This window comes from Pseudophryne corroboree, assembly GCF_028390025.1.
Source record: "Pseudophryne corroboree isolate aPseCor3 chromosome 3 unlocalized genomic scaffold, aPseCor3.hap2 SUPER_3_unloc_4, whole genome shotgun sequence".
Classification (NCBI taxonomy): domain Eukaryota; kingdom Metazoa; phylum Chordata; class Amphibia; order Anura; family Myobatrachidae; genus Pseudophryne; species Pseudophryne corroboree.
Genome location: NW_026967530.1, coordinates 2,935,501 through 2,955,702, shown reverse-complemented (window position 1 = coordinate 2,955,702; position 20,202 = coordinate 2,935,501). Strand labels below are relative to the sequence as shown.

General features: G+C 48.0%; 1 protein-coding gene across 2 annotated transcripts in view; it reads left to right on the top strand.

Annotated features, from left to right (window-relative positions):
- LOC134984189 (oocyte zinc finger protein XlCOF6-like) overlaps positions 1-18,955 on the top strand; it is a 29,487-nt gene extending 10,532 nt beyond the window's left edge. Inside the window, exon 2 of one of the 2 annotated variants that reach the window (XM_063949817.1) lies at positions 16,516-18,955. In XM_063949817.1, the coding sequence (XP_063805887.1) occupies positions 16,516-18,098 (1,583 nt within the window). In that variant the 3' untranslated portion in view covers positions 18,099-18,955. Of the gene's footprint in view, positions 1-16,512 lie in introns of both variants that reach the window. The other variant, XM_063949816.1, reaches the window with a different exon arrangement.
- Positions 18,956-20,202: the final 1,247 nt, after the last annotated feature.

The following is a 20,202-nucleotide window of genomic DNA, read 5'->3' as shown; positions in this document are numbered from 1 at the left end:
CTAAAATCCTTGAACACTTACATACAAAGGTTCAAATTCAAGATGGAGTCACTCAGAGCAGTGATTGCAAACCTGGAAGAAGGGGACTATATGGTGTCTCTGGACATCAAAGATGCTTACCTACATGTCCCAATTTACCCTTCTCATCAAGGGTACCTCAGGTTTGTGGTACAGAACTGTCACTATCAGTTTCAGACGCTGCCGTTTGGATTGTCCACGGCACCCCGGGTCTTTACCAAGGTAATGGCCGAAATGACGAAGGAAGGGAGTTTTAGTTATCCCTTACTTGGACGATCTCCTGATAAGGGCAAGATCCAGGGAACAGTTGGAAGTCGGGGTAGCACTATCTCAGATAGTGCTGCGCCAGCACGGTTGGATTCTCAATATTCCAAAATCACAGCTGATCCCGACGACACGACTTCTATTCCTAGGGATGATCCTGGACACAGTCCAGAAAAAGGTGTTTCTCCCGGAGGAGAAAGCCAGGGAGTTATCCGAACTAGTCAGAAATCTCCTAAAACCAGGCCAAGTCTCAGTGCATCAATGCACAAGGGTCCTGGGAAAGATGGTGGCTTCTTACGAAGCAATCCCATTCGGCAGATTCCACGCAAGAACCTTCCAGTGGGATCTGCTAGACAAATGGTCCGGGTCGCATCTTCAGATGCATCAGCTGATAATCTTGTCACCAAGGACAAGGGTGTCTCTCCTGTGGTGGTTGCAGAGTGCTCATCTTCTAGAGGGCTGCAGATTCGGCATTCAGGACTGGGTCCTGGTGACCACGGATGCCAGCCTGAGAGGCTGGGGAGCAGTCACACAGGGAAGCCTGGAGACATTACTTCACATAAATATCCTGGAGCTAAGGGCCATCTACAATGCTCTAAGCCTAGCAAGACCTCTGCTTCAAGGTCAGCCGGTGCTGATCCAGTCAGACAACATCACGGCAGTCGCCCACGTAAACAGACAGGGCGGCACAAGAAGCAGGAGGGCAATGACAGAAGTTGCAAGGATTCTTCGCTGGGCGGAAAATCATGTGATAGCACTGTCAGCAGTGTTCATTCCGGGAGTGGACAACTGGGAAGCAGACTTCCTCAGCAGACACGACCTCCACCCGGGGGAGTGGGGACTTCACCCAGAAGTCTTCCACATGATTGTGAACCGTTGGGAAAAACCAAAGGTGGACATGATGGCGTCCCGCCTCAACAAAAAACTAGACAGGTATTGCGCCAGGTCAAGGGACCCTCAGGCAATAGCTGTGGACGCTCTGGTAACACCGTGGGTGTACCAGTCAGTGTATGTGTTCCCTCCTCTGCCTCTCATACCCAAGGTACTGAGAATCATAAGAAGGAGAGGAGTAAAGACTATACTTGTGGCTCCGGATTGGCCAAGAAGGACTTGGTACCCGGAACTTCAAGAGATGCTCACAGAGGACCCGTGGCCTCTACCTCTAAGAAAGGACCTGCTCCCTGTCTGTTCCAAGACTTACCGCGGCTGCGTTTGACGGTATGGCGGTTGAGCGCCGGATCCTGAAGGAAAAAGGCATTCCGGATGAAGTCATCCCTACCCTGATCAAAGCCAGGAAGGATGTAACCGTACAGCATTATCACCGTATTTGGCGTAAATATGTTGCGTGGTGCGAGGCCAGGAAGGCCCCTACAGAGGAATTTCAACTGGGTCGTTTCCTGCATTTCCTGCAAACAGGACTGTCTATGGGCCTAAAATTAGGGTCCATTAAGGTTCAAATTTCGGCCCTGTCGATTTTCTTCCAGAAAGAACTGGCTTCAGTTCCTGAAGTTCAGACGTTTGTCAAGGGGGTACTGCATATACAGCCTCCTTTTGTGCCTCCAGTGGCACCTTGGGATCTCAATGTAGTTTTGGGGTTCCTAAAATCACATTGGTTTGAACCACTCTCCACTGTGGACTTAAAATATCTCACTTGGAAAGTGGTAATGCTGTTAGCCCTGGCTTCAGCCAGGCGTGTCTCAGAATTGGCGACTTTATCCTATAAAAGCCCTTACCTAATTTTTCATACGGACAGGGCAGAATTGAGGACTCGTCCTCAATTTCTCCCTAAGGTGGTTTCAGCGTTTCACTTGAACCAGCCTATTGTGGTACCTGCGGCTACTAGGGACTTGGAGGACTCCAAGTTACTGGACGTAGTCAGGGCCCTGAAAATATATGTTTCCAGGACGGCTGGAGTCAGGAAATCTGACTCGCTGTTTATCCTGTATGCACCCAACAAGCTGGGTGCTCCTGCTTCTAAGCAGACTATTGCTCGTTGGATTTGTAATACAATTCAGCTTGCACATTCTGTGGCAGGCCTGCCACAGCCAAAATCTGTAAAAGCCCACTCCACAAGGAAGGGGTGGGCTCATCTTGGGCGGCTGCCCGAGGGGTCTCGGCTTTACAACTTTGCAGAGCAGCTACTTGGTCAGGGGCAAACACGTTTGCTAAATTCTACAAATTTGATACCCTGGCTGAGGAGGACCTGGAGTTCTCTCATTCGGTGCTACAGAGTCATCCGCACTCTCCCGCCCGTTTGGGAGCTTTGGTATAATCCCCATGGTCCTTACGGAGTTCCCAGCATCCACTAGGACGTTAGAGAAAATAAGAATTTACTCACCGGTAATTCTATTTCTCGTAGTCCGTAGTGGATGCTGGGCGCCCATCCCAAGTGCGGATTGTCTGCAATACTTGTAAATAGTTATTGTTAACTAAAGGGTTATTGTTGAGCCATCTGTTGAGAGGCTCAGTTGTTTTCATACTGTCAAACTGGATATAGTATCACGAGTTATACGGTGTGATTGGTGTGGCTGGTAAGAGTCTTACCCGGGATTCTAAATCCTTCCTTATTATGTCAGCTCGTCCGGGCACAGTGTCCTAACTGGGGCTTGGAGGAGGGTCATAGTGGGAGGAGCCAGTGCACACCAGGTAATCATAAATCTTTCTAGAGTGCCCAGCCTCCTTCGGAGCCCGCTATTCCCCATGGTCCTTACGGAGTTCCCAGCATCCACTACGGACTACGAGAAATAGAATTACCGGTGAGTAAATTCTTATTTTTAGCTCGGGAGGGCATTCTGGAAAAGGTCAATCCTACCTTGATACAGGCTAGGAAGGGAGTAACGTCTAAACATTACCATCGCATTTGGAAAAAGTATGTGTCTTGGTGTGAATCCAAGAGGTTTCCTATGGTGGAGTGGCAACTGGGACGGTTTCTCCTCTTTCTACAAGCAGGTGTGGATGTGGGCCTACGCTTGGGCTCCATTAAAGTCCAGATTTCAGCCTTGTCCATTTTCTTCCAGAAACAATTGGCTGCTCTCCCTGAGGTTCAGACAGTCTTGAAAGGGGTTCTGCACATCCAACCTCCCTTTGTGCCTCCCACAGCACCTTGGGATCTTAAGGTGCTGCTGCAGTTCCTGCAATCGGATTGGTTCGAGCCTTTACAGGAGGTGGACGTCAAGTTTCTTACTTGGAAGGCGGTCACACTGTTGGCTTTGGCATCTGCTAGACGTGTGTCAGAATTGGGGGCATTGTCATACAAGAGCCCCTACTTGATTTTCCATGAAGATAGAGCTGAGCTTAGAACACGCCAGCAATTTCCTCCAAAGGTTGTGTCAGCTTTTCATATCAACCAACCTATTGTGGTGTCAGTGGCTACTGACTCCTCAATTACCTCAAAGTCCTTGGATGTTGTGAGGGCTTTGAAAATATATGTGATGAGAACTTCTCATCATAGGAAGTCGGAATCTCTGTCCTTTATGATCCCAACAAGGTTGGGTGTCCTGCTTCTAAGCAGACAATTTCTCGCTGGATCAGGTGTACTCTCCAGCATGCTTACTCTACGGCAAGCTTGCCATGTCAAAAATCTGTTAAGGCCCACTCTACTCGTACAGTGAGTTCTTCCTGGGCGGCTGCCCGGGGTGTCTCGGCTTTACAACTTTGCAGAGCAGCAACTTGGTCAGGGTCGAACACGTTTTCTAAGTTCTACAAGTTCGATACTTTGGCCTCTGAGGACCTCAAGTTTGGTTAATCTGTTCTGCAGGAACCTCAGCACTCTCCCTCCCGTACTGGGAGCTTTGGTACATCGCCATGGTACTAAAATGGACCCCAGCATCCTCTAGGACGTAAGAGAAAATAGGATTTTAATTATCTACCGGTAAATCCTTTTCTCGTAGTCCATAGAGGATGCTGGGCGCCCGTCCAGTGCTTCGTTTTCCTGCATTGTTACTTGGTTAAGTATTGTTGTTTCAGCCGTTGCTGAATCATTTCAAGTTGGTTAACTTGGCTTTCCTTTGGTTATGTGTGAGCTGGTGTGAATCTCACCACTATCTGTGTATTTCCTTCTCTCGAAGTATGTCCGTCTCCTCGGGCACAGTTTCTAGACTGAGTCTGGTAGGAGGGGCATAGAGGGAGGAGCCAGCCCATACTATTAAACTCTTAGAGTGCCAGTGCATTGGGTACTTTACCAGTTGTCGCGACTCTCCTTAGGCAAAATGCATACTTAATGCTTAGGGAAGATCCTAGTTATTCTCTTCCAACTGCACAGCCCCCACCCTCTTGTTTTAACTCTTTTGTTGCTGGACACTGAACATTAATGAATTAGTCACTCAGCATATGGGGGGGTTGGCCGAGCCCTGCTGGACACACAAATCCCTTTAGATGTGAAATTCTCTTAGAATGTATTCTTTCTAGCTTGACCAGGTCTGGTTGCTTTGAAAGTGAAGGATGCAGTTTTCCACCCCCAAACCTTTTATGACTGGTTAGAGAGAAGAGATCATTATTTGTTCCCTGAACATACATTCTCCTCAAATTTTCCTATATAAAGATAGGTCAAATACAGGACAGAGCTTTGCAGCCATTTTGTTACATACACTTTACATGAAATACAGTTTTGGATACTTCTTTCTGTGTTTAAACGTCGCAATCCCAAATGACAGTCTCCTCCGCATCCATCCACACCCTGGGGGTAATTCAGACCTAATCGCTGCTGTGCATTTTCGCACAGCGTGCAATCAAATCGGAACTGCGCATGCATCTGAGCCACAATGCGCCGTGACGGCGCACAACAGCAACATGCATCGGCGACTAGCGAGGTGATTGACAGGAGCGGAAAAAAACAAAAGCACTGGCGATCGCAAGATAATTGACAGGTAGTGGCCGTTTGTGGGTGTCAACTGACTGTGTTCCAGTAGGGTCCGGAAAAATGCAGGTGGGCTCAGGCGTTTTGAGGGAGGGTGTCTGACGTCAGCTCCGGCCCCGATCAGCAGGATTCCATCGCAGCGGCTCAGGAAGTCCTGGGCTGCGCAGAGACTGCACAAACTGATTTTTGTGCAGCTCTGCTACAGAAGCGCTAGCACACCTGCACAGAGCTTATACCCTCCCCCTGTAGGTGGCGACTATCTGATCGCAGGGCAGAAAAAAAACTGCAGCCTAGCCATCAGATCTGAATTACCCCCTCTATCCCACCCCCGCAAAGTGTGCGTGGGTGTACGCTTCCTGAAGTGCTCCGTGAGCTTACCATTCATTCTCTCTACTAACCCCGCTGCTTGTGGATAATATGGATTGTGGTACACCCAATAGACACTACAAGAGCTGGCCATTCATTCTCTCTACTAACCCCGCTGCTTGTGGATAATATGGATTGTGGTACACCCAATAGACACTACAAGAGCTGGCCATTCATTCTCTCTACTAACCCCGCTGCTTGTGGATAATATGGATTGTGGTACACCCAATAGACACTACAAGAGCTGGCCATTCATTCTCTCTACTAACCCCGCTGCTTGTGGATAATATGGATTGTGGTACACCCAATAGACACTACAAGAGCTGGCCATTCATTCTCTCTACTAACCCCGCTGCTTGTGGATAATATGGATTGTGGTACACCCAATAGACACTACAAGAGCTGGCCATTCATTCTCTCTACTAACCCCGCTGCTTGTGGATAATTTGGAACGTGGTAGCGTGATGTCATGATCTCCATGACGTGTGGGAAGAGAGAGCAGAACTCCTATGTATGTGTCCAAAGTGGTACCTTTGGGTGTAGGCCCCAATAAAGTCCATTTGCCATATCTGGCTGGCTGATTTGCCTCAATTAATTGATCCCAAGTCTCCTGACAGAGAAGTCCTATAATTCAGTGGCTGACAGGTTTCACTATTTGTACAATGTTCCAGTACTCAGCCCAATTCTCCTTTATTACATACCAGGGAGTACTACTGTTGTCATTAAGTGGAGTGAGCTGGACTGGACCATTACTGGTTACAAGATGAGGCTAATTCTATACTAGCTGGCTTACCTTCTTTATATGCTTTATATTGATTTTATGTAAACGTGATTAGCACCGTACAGCATCGCAGCTTGGTTACGTCAGCACTTAAATAGCTTAGTGGAGCTTAGTGTTACTCTAGTCTTGAATATACTGTACATCAAAAGTACACATTAGAGATTCCCCCTTACAGTAGCTTAGTGTGGATATAGCTGTGAGTGTACATAACCAGAGCAGTACGGATGGTGTAATGGTTACCATTACCGCCTCACAGCACTGAGGTCATGGGTTCAATGCCCACCATGGTTCTAATTGTGTGGAGTTTGTATATTCTCTCCGTACTTGCATGTGTTGTTTCCTCCCACAATCCAAAAATATACTGGTAGGTTAATTGGCTCCCAACAAAAATGAACCCTGTCGTGAATGTGTCTGTGTGTACATGTGATAGGAAATATAGATTGTAAGTGCCACTGGGGCAGTGACTGATGTGACTGGCCAAAATATTCTCCGTAAAGCGCTGCGGAATATGTGTGCACTATATAAATAACTGGTAATAAATAATAACCACACAAAAAGCACATTGTTCAGCATCCCAAACATACCCATTATCCTACCGGTGCACTGCTATGTGTGACATTACCCATTACTCTACTGGAGCACTGCCATGTGTGACATTACCCATTACCCTACCAGTGCACTGCCATGTGTAACATTACCTATTACTCTACCAGTGCACTGCCATGTGTGACATTACCCATTACCCTACCAGTGCACTGCCATGTGTGACATTACCCTACCAGTGCACTGCTATGTGTGACATTACCCATTACTCTACTGGAGCACTGCCATGTGTGACATTACCCATTACCCTACCGGTGCGCTACCATGTGTGACATTACCTATTACTCTACCGGTGCGCTACCATGTGTGACATTACCTATTACTCTACCGGTGCGCTGCCATATGTGATATTACCCATTACCCTACCAGTGCACTGCCATGTGTGACATTACCCTACCAGTGCACTGCTATGTGTGACATTACCCATTACTCTACTGGAGCACTGCCATGTGTGACATTACCCATTACCCTACCGGTGCGCTACCATGTGTGACATTACCTATTACTCTACCGGTGCGCTGCCATATGTGATATTACCTATTACCCGACCGGTGCGCTGCCATGTGTGACATTATCCATTATCCTACCGCTGCACTGCCACGTGTGACATTACCCATTATCCTACTGATGCACTGCCACGTGTGACATTACCCATTATCCTACTGGTGCACTGCCACGTGTGACATTACCCGCTATCCTACTGGTGCACTGCCACGTGTGACATTACCCGCTATACTAGTGGTGCACTGCCACGTGTGACATTACCCATTATCCTACTGATGCACTGCCACGTGTGACATTACCCATTATCCTACTGGTGCACTGCCACGTGTGACATTACCCGCTATCCTACTGGTGCACTGCCACGTGTGACATTACCCGCTATACTAATGGTGCACTGCCACGTGTGACATTACCCATTATCCTACTGGTGCACTGCCACGTGTGACATTACCCGCTATCCTACTGGTGCACTGCCACGTGTGACATTACCCATTATCCTACTGGTGCACTGCCACGTGTGACATTACCCGCTATCCTACTGGTGCACTGCCACGTGTGACATTACCCATTATCCTACTGATGCACTGCCACGTGTGACATTACCCATTATCCTACTGGTGCACTGCCACGTGTGACATTACCCATTATCCTACTGGTGCACTGCCACATGTGACATTACCCATTATCCTACTGGTGCACTGCCACGTGTGACATTACCCGCTATCCTACTGGTGCACTGCCACGTGTGACATTACCCATTATCCTACTGATGCACTGCCACGTGTGACATTACCCGCTATCCTACTGGTGCACTGCCACGTGTGACATTACCCGCTATACTAATGGTGCACTGCCACGTGTGACATTACCCGCTATACTAGTGGTGCACTGCCACGTGTGACATTACCCGCTATCCTACTGGTGCACTGCCACGTGTGACATTACCCATTATCCTACTGGTGCACTGCCACGTGTGACATTACCCGCTATCCTACTGGTGCACTGCCACGTGTGACATTACCCGCTATCCTACTGGTGCACTGCCACGTGTGACATTACCCATTATCCTACTGGTGCACTGCCACGTGTGACATTACCCGCTATCCTACTGGTGCACTGCCACGTGTGACATTACCCATTATCCTACTGATGCACTGCCACGTGTGACATTACCCATTATCCTACTGGTGCACTGCCACGTGTGACATTACCCATTATCCTACTGATGCACTGCCACGTGTGACATTACCCGCTATCCTACTGGTGCACTGCCACGTGTGACATTACCCGCTATCCTACCGGCGCACTGCCACGTGTGACATTACCCGCTATCCTACTGGTGCACTGCCACGTGTGACATTACCCGCTATCCTACTGGTGCACTGCCACGTGTGACATTACCCGCTATACTAATGGTGCACTGCCACGTGTGACATTACCCGCTATCCTACTGGTGCACTGCCACGTGTGACATTACCCATTATCCTACTGGTGCACTGCCACGTGTGACATTACCCATTATCCTACTGGTGCCCTGCCACGTGTGACATTACCCGCTATACTAGTGGTGCACTGCCACGTGTGACATTACCCGCTATCCTACCGGTGCACTGCCACGTGTGACATTACCCATTATCCTACTGATGCACTGCCACGTGTGACATTACCCATTATCCTACTGGTGCACTGCCACGTGTGACATTACCCGCTATCCTACTGGTGCACTGCCACGTGTGACATTACCCATTATCCTACTGGTGCACTGCCACGTGTGACATTACCCATTATCCTACTGGTGCACTGCCACGTGTGACATTACCCGCTATCCTACTGGTGCACTGCCACGTGTGACATTACCCGCTATCCTACCGGCGCACTGCCACGTGTGACATTACCCGCTATCCTACTGGTGCACTGCCACGTGTGACATTACCCATTATCCTACTGATGCACTGCCACGTGTGACATTACCCGCTATCCTACTGGTGCACTGCCATGTGTGACATTACCCGCTATCCTACTGGTGCACTGCCACGTGTGACATTACCCATTATCCTACTGGTGCACTGCCACGTGTGACATTACCCGCTATCCTACTGGTGCACTGCCACGTGTGACATTACCCATTATCCTACTGATGCACTGCCACGTGTGACATTACCCATTATCCTACTGGTGCACTGCCACGTGTGACATTACCCATTATCCTACTGGTGCACTGCCACATGTGACATTACCCATTATCCTACTGGTGCACTGCCACGTGTGACATTACCCGCTATCCTACTGGTGCACTGCCACGTGTGACATTACCCATTATCCTACTGATGCACTGCCACGTGTGACATTACCCGCTATCCTACTGGTGCACTGCCACGTGTGACATTACCCGCTATACTAATGGTGCACTGCCACGTGTGACATTACCCGCTATACTAGTGGTGCACTGCCACGTGTGACATTACCCGCTATCCTACTGGTGCACTGCCACGTGTGACATTACCCATTATCCTACTGGTGCACTGCCACGTGTGACATTACCCGCTATCCTACTGGTGCACTGCCACGTGTGACATTACCCGCTATCCTACTGGTGCACTGCCACGTGTGACATTACCCATTATCCTACTGGTGCACTGCCACGTGTGACATTACCCGCTATCCTACTGGTGCACTGCCACGTGTGACATTACCCATTATCCTACTGATGCACTGCCACGTGTGACATTACCCATTATCCTACTGGTGCACTGCCACGTGTGACATTACCCATTATCCTACTGATGCACTGCCACGTGTGACATTACCCGCTATCCTACTGGTGCACTGCCACGTGTGACATTACCCGCTATCCTACCGGCGCACTGCCACGTGTGACATTACCCGCTATCCTACTGGTGCACTGCCACGTGTGACATTACCCGCTATCCTACTGGTGCACTGCCACGTGTGACATTACCCGCTATACTAATGGTGCACTGCCACGTGTGACATTACCCGCTATCCTACTGGTGCACTGCCACGTGTGACATTACCCATTATCCTACTGGTGCACTGCCACGTGTGACATTACCCATTATCCTACTGGTGCCCTGCCACGTGTGACATTACCCGCTATACTAGTGGTGCACTGCCACGTGTGACATTACCCGCTATCCTACCGGTGCACTGCCACGTGTGACATTACCCATTATCCTACTGATGCACTGCCACGTGTGACATTACCCATTATCCTACTGGTGCACTGCCACGTGTGACATTACCCGCTATCCTACTGGTGCACTGCCACGTGTGACATTACCCATTATCCTACTGGTGCACTGCCACGTGTGACATTACCCATTATCCTACTGGTGCACTGCCACGTGTGACATTACCCGCTATCCTACTGGTGCACTGCCACGTGTGACATTACCCGCTATCCTACCGGCGCACTGCCACGTGTGACATTACCCGCTATCCTACTGGTGCACTGCCACGTGTGACATTACCCATTATCCTACTGATGCACTGCCACGTGTGACATTACCCGCTATCCTACTGGTGCACTGCCATGTGTGACATTACCCGCTATCCTACTGGTGCACTGCCACGTGTGACATTACCCATTATCCTACTGGTGCACTGCCACGTGTGACATTACCCGCTATCCTACTGGTGCACTGCCACGTGTGACATTACCCGCTATCCTACTGATGCACTGCCACGTGTGACATTACCCGCTATCCTACTGGTGCACTGCCACGTGTGACATTACCCATTATCCTACTGGTGCACTGCCACGTGTGACATTACCCGCTATCCTACTGGTGCACTGCCACGTGTGACATTACCCATTATCCTACTGATGCACTGCCACGTGTGACATTACCCATTATCCTACTGGTGCACTGCCACGTGTGACATTACCCGCTATCCTACTGGTGCACTGCCACGTGTGACATTACCCATTATCCTACTGATGCACTGCCACGTGTGACATTACCCATTATCCTACTGGTGCACTGCCACGTGTGACATTACCCGCTATCCTACTGGTGCACTGCCACGTATGACATTACCCGCTATACTAATGGTGCACTGCCACGTGTGACATTACCCGCTATACTAGTGGTGCACTGCCACGTGTGACATTACCCGCTATCCTACTGGTGCACTGCCACGTGTGACATTACCCATTATCCTACTGGTGCACTGCCACGTGTGACATTACCCGCTATCCTACTGGTGCACTGCCACGTGTGACATTACCCGCTATCCTACTGGTGCACTGCCACGTGTGACATTACCCGCTATCCTACTGGTGCACTGCCACGTGTGACATTACCCGCTATCCTACTGGTGCACTGCCACGTGTGACATTACCCGCTATCCTACCGGCGCACTGCCACGTGTGACATTACCCGCTATCCTACTGGTGCACTGCCACGTGTGACATTACCCGCTATCCTACTGGTGCACTGCCACGTGTGACATTACCCATTATCCTACTGGTGCACTGCCACGTGTGACATTACCCGCTATACTAGTGGTGCACTGCCACGTGTGACATTACCCGCTATCCTACTGGTGCACTGCCACGTGTGACATTACCCATTATCCTACTGGTGCACTGCCACGTGTGACATTACCCATTATCCTACTGGTGCACTGCCACGTGTGACATTACCCGCTATCCTACTGGTGCACTGCCACGTGTGACATTACCCGCTATCCTACTGGTGCACTGCCACGTGTGACATTACCCATTATCCTACTGGTGCACTGCCACGTGTGACATTACCCATTATCCTACTGGTGCACTGCCACGTGTGACATTACCCGCTATACTAGTGGTGCACTGCCACGTGTGACATTACCCGCTATCCTACTGGTGCACTGCCACGTGTGACATTACCCATTATCCTACTGGTGCACTGCCACGTGTGACATTACCCATTATCCTACTGGTGCACTGCCACGTGTGACATTACCCGCTATCCTACTGGTGCACTGCCACGTGTGACATTACCCATTATCCTACTGGTGCACTGCCACGTGTGACATTACCCATTATCCTACTGGTGCACTGCCACATGTGACATTACCCATTATCCTACTGGTGCACTGCCACGTGTGACATTACCCATTATCCTACTGGTGCACTGCCACGTGTGACATTACCCGCTATCCTACTGGTGCACTGCCACGTGTGACATTACCCGCTATCCTACCGGCGCACTGCCACGTGTGACATTACCCATTATCCTACTGGTGCACTGTCATGTGTGACATTACCCATTATCCTACTGGTGCACTGCCACGTGTGACATTACCCGCTATCCTACCGGTGCACTGCCACGTGTGACATTACCCATTATCCTACTGGTGCACTGCCATGTATGACATTACCCGCTATCCTACTGGTGCACTGCCACGTGTGACATTACCCGCTATCCTACTGGTGCACTGCCACGTGTGACATTACCCGCTATCCTACTGGTGCACTGCCACGTGTGACATTACCCGCTATCCTACTGGTGCACTGCCACGTGTGACATTACCCGCTATCCTACTGGTGCACTGCCACGTGTGACATTACCCATTATCCTACTGGTGCACTGCCATATGTGACATTACCCGCTATCCTACCGGCGCACTGCCACGTGTGACATTACCCATTATCCTACTGGTGCACTGCCACGTGTGACATTACCCGCTATCCTACTGATGCACTGCCATGTGTGACATTACCCGCTATCCTACTGGTGCACTGCCACGTGTGACATTACCCGCTATACTAGTGGTGCACTGCCACGTGTGACATTACCCGCTATCCTACTGGTGCACTGCCACGTGTGACATTACCCATTATCCTACTGGTGCACTGCCACGTGTGACATTACCCATTATCCTACTGATGCACTGCCACGTGTGACATTACCCGCTATCCTACTGGTGCACTGCCACGTGTGACATTACCCATTATCCTACTGGTGCACTGCCACGTGTGACATTACCCATTATCCTACTGGTGCACTGCCACATATGACATTACCCATTATCCTACTGGTGCACTGCCACGTGTGACATTACCCATTATCCTACTGGTGCACTGCCACGTGTGACATTACCCATTATCCTACTGGTGCACTGCCACGTGTGACATTACCCATTATTCTACTGGTGCACTGCCACGTGTGACATTACCCATTATCCTACTGATGCACTGCCACGTGTGACATTACCCGCTATCCTACTGGTGCACTGCCACGTGTGACATTACCCATTATCCTACTGATGCACTGCCACGTGTGACATTACCCGCTATCCTACTGGTGCACTGCCACGTGTGACATTACCCATTATCCTACTGGTGCACTGCCACGTGTGACATTACCCATTATCCTAGTGGTGCACTGCCACGTGTGACATTACCCATTATCCTACTGGTGCACTGCCATATGTGACATTACCCATTATCCTACTGGTGCACTGCCACGTGTGACATTACCCGCTATCCTACTGGTGCACTGCCACGTGTGACATTACCCGCTATCCTACCGGCGCACTGCCACGTGTGACATTACCCATTATCCTACTGGTGCACTGCCACGTGTGACATTACCCATTATCCTACTGGTGCACTGCCACGTGTGACATTACCCGCTATCCTACTGGTGCACTGCCACGTGTGACATTACCCGCTATACTAGTGGTGCACTGCCACGTGTGACATTACCCGCTATCCTACTGGTGCACTGCCACGTGTGACATTACCCATTATCCTACTGGTGCACTGCCACGTGTGACATTACCCATTATCCTACTGATGCACTGCCACGTGTGACATTACCCGCTATCCTACTGGTGCACTGCCACGTGTGACATTACCCATTATCCTACTGGTGCACTGCCACGTGTGACATTACCCATTATCCTACTGGTGCACTGCCACGTGTGACATTACCCATTATCCTACTGGTGCACTGCCACATATGACATTACCCATTATCCTACTGGTGCACTGCCACGTGTGACATTACCCATTATCCTACTGGTGCACTGCCACGTGTGACATTACCCATTATCCTACTGGTGCACTGCCACGTGTGACATTACCCATTATTCTACTGGTGCACTGCCACGTGTGACATTACCCATTATCCTACTGGTGCACTGCCACGTGTGACATTACCCATTATCCTACTGATGCACTGCCACGTGTGACATTACCCGCTATCCTACTGGTGCACTGCCACGTGTGACATTACCCATTATCCTACTGATGCACTGCCACGTGTGACATTACCCATTATCCTACTGGTGCACTGCCACGTGTGACATTACCCATTATCCTACTGGTGCACTGCCACGTGTGACATTACCCATTATCCTACTGATGCACTGCCACGTGTGACATTACCCGCTATCCTACTGGTGCACTGCCACGTGTGACATTACCCATTATCCTACTGGTGCACTGCCACGTGTGACATTACCCATTATCCTACTGGTGCACTGCCACGTGTGACATTACCCATTATCCTACTGGTGCACTGCCACATATGACATTACCCATTATCCTACTGGTGCACTGCCACGTGTGACATTACCCATTATCCTACTGGTGCACTGCCACGTGTGACATTACCCATTATCCTACTGGTGCACTGCCACGTGTGACATTACCCATTATTCTACTGGTGCACTGCCACGTGTGACATTACCCATTATCCTACTGGTGCACTGCCACGTGTGACATTACCCATTATCCTACTGATGCACTGCCACGTGTGACATTACCCGCTATCCTACTGGTGCACTGCCACGTGTGACATTACCCATTATCCTACTGATGCACTGCCACGTGTGACATTACCCATTATCCTACTGGTGCACTGCCATGTGTGACATTACCCATTATCCTACTGGTGCACTGCCACGTGTGACATTACCCATTATCCTACTGGTGCACTGCCACGTGTGACATTACCCATTATTCTACTGGTGCACTGCCACGTGTGACATTACCCATTATTCTACTGGTGCACTGCCACGTGTGACATTACCCATTATCCTACCAGTGCACTGCCATGTGTGACATTACCCATTATCCTATTAGGTGCACTGCCACGTGTGACATTACCCATTATCCTACTGGTGCACTGCCACGTGTGACATTACCCATTATCCTATTAGGTGCACTGCCACGTGTGACATTACCCATTATCCTACTGGTGCACTGCCACGTGTGACATTACCCATTATCCTGCTGGTGCACTGCCATGTGTGACATTACCCGTTATCCTACTGGTGCACTGCCATGTATGACATAACCCGCTATACTAGTGGTGCACTGCCACGTGTGACATTACCCATTATCCTACCAGTGCACTGCCATGTGTGACTTACTAATTTTATGTCTAACATAGTAGAGGCAAAAAACAAATCTGCCTTCCTTGCTGACAGAGGGAGGAAGAGGGGAATGGATGGCAGGAAAGGGGGGACAATGGTGGAGGAAGAGGGGGAGAGAGATGGGTGGAAGGGGAGAAAGATGGAATGAAGAGTGGAGAAGAGAGGTGGCAGGAATAGTGGGTAGGAGTGTGAGATGGCAGGAAAATGGGGAGAGATAGGAGGAATGGGGTAAGACAGAGGTAAATAAGCGGAAGAGGGGAAGTAGCCCTTCGCTGTGCTAGGCACAATAACTAGCATCCCTGCAAATGATGGGTCCAAAACTTCTAGTTACCCATTGTCATACCTGTGTACTACTTCATATCACATTACCCTTATGTTCTGTCACAGTGTGTTGGACCCCGACAGTCTCTTCCAGGCAGTGGGCAAGAGGTTCCTTGCCCCCACTGCGCTTCCCCCACTTCAGCATGTGTCTTCAGCTCTCTCTTCCACCGGTTGCAAAGTACAGGCGGCCGCAGCTTCCCTAGGAGTGCGCGCACTGACCTGTGTAAAATGTAGACAGGTGCGCCAAATGGGACGTCTCATTTGGTGCAAGATTTGAATTCCCTCCCTATAAAATGAAGTCTCTGAGGCTACAATGAAGTTTCAGCCATAATTTGTAGCATTAGAAATGTTACTCTGAAGTCTGTAAAATATTTTATTTCACTTACCTGTATCTTATTACCAGCAGATAAACACAACAGGAATATCTCAGAGGGACATTTATCTCCAGACTTCGAAACAGAAGATAACAAAAACTACATACGAGATTCTCCAGACGAAATCTCCATAACCCTAAATATACATCCAGTTTATCACAGTGCCGATATATCATCTGATCCCTCTAATCACGAGGAAGTTTCTAGCAGTAACTTGGATTCTGTTACCCATAATACAACTCATACTGGTGATACAGTCTTCTCCTGTTCTGAATGTGGGAAATGTTTTAAATATCAGTCATTTTTAGTTAGACATCAGAGACACCATAAAAGTGAGAAACCATTTACATGTTCCAAGTGTGGGAAAAGTTTCCCATATAGATCGCATTTTAACAAACACTGGAGAACTCACACAGGTGAGAAACCATTTCCATGCTCTGAGTGTGGGAAATGTTTTACACAGAAACCATATCTTGTTGAACATCAAAGAATTCATACAGGTGAGAAACCATTCCCATGTTCTGAGTGTGGGAAAAGTTTTACACAGAAATCAGCTCTTCTTACCCATCAGAGTCATCACATAGATGGTAAACCATTTCCGTGCCCCAAGTGTGGGAAATGTTTTACTCAGAAATCATATCTTGTTAAACATCTAAGAATTCATGCAGGTAATAAACCATTTACATGTTCTGAGTGTGGAAAATGTTTTCCACAGAAATCATATCTTGTTAGACATCAGAGAATTCACACATGTGACAAACCATTTTCTTGTTTGAACTGTGGGAAGTGTTATACAAAGGAAAAATATCTTCTTGAACATGAGAGAATTCACACAGGTGAGAAACCATTTCTGTGTCCTGAGTGTGGGAAATGTTTTACACAGAAATCATATCTTATTAAACATCACAGAATTCACACAGGTGAAAAACCTTTTTCGTGTTTGGAGTGTGGAAAATGCTTTACACACAAAACTCATCTTGTTGACCATAAGAGAATTCACACAGGTGAGAAACCATTTCCATGTCTAGAGTGTGGGAAATGGTTTACTCGAAAAACCTATCTTGTTGAACATCAGAGAATTCACACAGGTGAGAAGCCGTTTTCTTGTTCTGAGTGTGGGAAATGTTTTACACAGAAATCATATCTGGTTTTACATCAGAGAAGTCACACAGGTGAGAGGCCATTTTCATGTTCTGAGTGTGGAAAATCTTTTATGGACAAATCAACTCTTTCTGCACATGAGAGAACTCACACAGGTGAAAAACCATATCCATGCACTGAGTGTGGGAAATGTTTTACACAGAAAACACATCTGGTTACACATCAGAGAAGTCACACGGGTGAGAAGCCATTTTTATGTTCTGAGTGTGGGAAATGTTTTACAGAGAAATCTGAGCTAGTTGTACATCAGAGAACTCACACTGGGGAAAAGCCATTTCCATGTTCTGAGTGTGGGAAATGTTTTACACAGAAAACACATCTTGTTGACCATAAGAGAAGTCACACAGGGGAGAAGCCATTTCCTTGCTCTGAGTGTGGGAAATGTTTTACATCCAAATCAACTCTTGTTACACACACGAGAAGTCACAGGAGAAAAGCTGTTCCCATGAGCTAATAGACATGAAACACGGTTGTGGTCATTGATATTAATGCCATTGATATTTTAGTACATTTCTTTAAAGATCATCATAAATTAATTTCCTGAGTGTTTGCTCAAAGCTATTTGTTCATCACTCAGTTATTGAGGGTAAGTCCAGTCGCATTGCTAGATTGTAATTGTGAGGGTCTTAGACTGTTGTGGTCATTAACTAACCTGATTGTTCCAAAACGAAGCCTGGGTGGTCTCTCCTCTGGGTAGAGTATGTACTGGGACGTTCTGTCTCCATAGCAGTCTTAGTCTAGTATGAGATCTCCCAGCATGCTTCTTTATGATTTATTGTATCTTTAATAGTACTATCCATTATGACTACATTTCCCAGTATGCTCCTCTTGGATTTCTTGTTTTGCTGGCCCTGGTCTGTGAAACAATCTTGCCCCTAATGTTATAATGTGGTTTTAAAAGGGAAGAGGGGCTGGGTGAGGGTGTGTCAGGATGTGGGAAAGCTGAGCTGCTGGACTCTGTGTTCGACAGCTCCAGAGAAGTGCAACATTGTATGAGATGTTTACGCTAGCAGATCCTGGGCAGTAGGTGTTCTGAAGGTGCTGGGGTTCTGCTGGCATATTCCTATAATCTACAGAGGACAAGGTATTGCTGATGGGACCACACACCATGTTGGTGAAGCGGAATGGCCGAGTGGTCAGGACCCCCAAGAGTTGTTTACCTGAGATCCTGGTAGGAGCTGTATTATACTAGGGTTACTGCCTCTCATGGGTTCACTCTGATAATTATGAGATGTTACAAGCAATTTGATAATTGATGTTACCTTGGAGGCTTGTTTTTTTTTTAAATTCTTTCAATAAATGTGTGATTATAAGGCACCTTCTTGTCTGTGTGATTGCTGTATGTAAGGGGGTCCAAGAATAAAGATGAGCTTTATGTCCAAAGTCAGGTACCTTCACAGTAAATACCATCCACTGACATAGGACCATAGAAACACGAACAGAGACCAAAGGTGAGGAACTTATTGTAGTTCCCTTAGTCTATCAGATATCAGACATCATTGTTGTTACATAGAGCCCTAAGTAATCTATAACAGTGATTCTCAACCTAGGTCCTCAAGTACCCCCAACAGTTCATGTTTTCCAGGTCACGTAGCAGTGGAACAGGTGTATTCATTACTCACTGACATTTTAAAAGACCCACAGGTGCAGCAAATTATTTCACTTGCATTCCTGTGAGGAGACCTGGAAAACATGAACTGTTGGGGGTACTTGAGGACCGCGGTTGAGAACCATTGATCTATAATATCAGCAAAGGGCTGGAGATATAATGAGGCTTTATTTTATTATGTTTGGTCATAATTAGTTCTGTAATATGTTATTGGTGCTTTGTAATACAAGAGACTAGAACATGTGAAAATGGGCATCCAAGGAGGTGACCTCGCCAAGGAATTACTGCGGAAGGAAAGCCAATGGACTTTCAAGCTGAGTACGGTAACACCATACGGTTTGAATTCAATGATCAATTTCACTGCTTTCTATAGAAAAACACCTTTCATAACAAACTCTATCACCCTTATTACTACAACCATCCATTATCTCTCATCCTCTTCCCCCTGCCCACCGTCATCCACACTTCTAATATTAATTACCTCTATCACCCTAATCATTACTACAACCATCCATTCCCTCTCATCCTCTTCCCCCTGCCCACCGTCATCCACACTTCTAATATTAATTACCTCTATCACCCTTATCATTACTACAACCATCCATTCCCTCTCATCCTCTGCCCCCCACCATGCACACTTCTAATATTAATTACCTCTATCACCCTTATCATTACTATAACCATCCATTCCCTCTCATCCTCTTCCCCCTGCCCCCCGCCATCCACACTTCTAATATTAATTACCTCTATCACCCTTATCATTACTACAACCATCCATTCCCTCTCATCCTCTTCCCTTGCCCCCCGCCATCTACACTTCTAATATTATCATTACTACAACCATCCATTCCCTCTCATCCTCTTCCCCCTGCCCCCCACCATCCACACTTCTAATATTAATTACCTCTATCACCCTTATCATTACTACAACCATCCATTCCTTCTCATC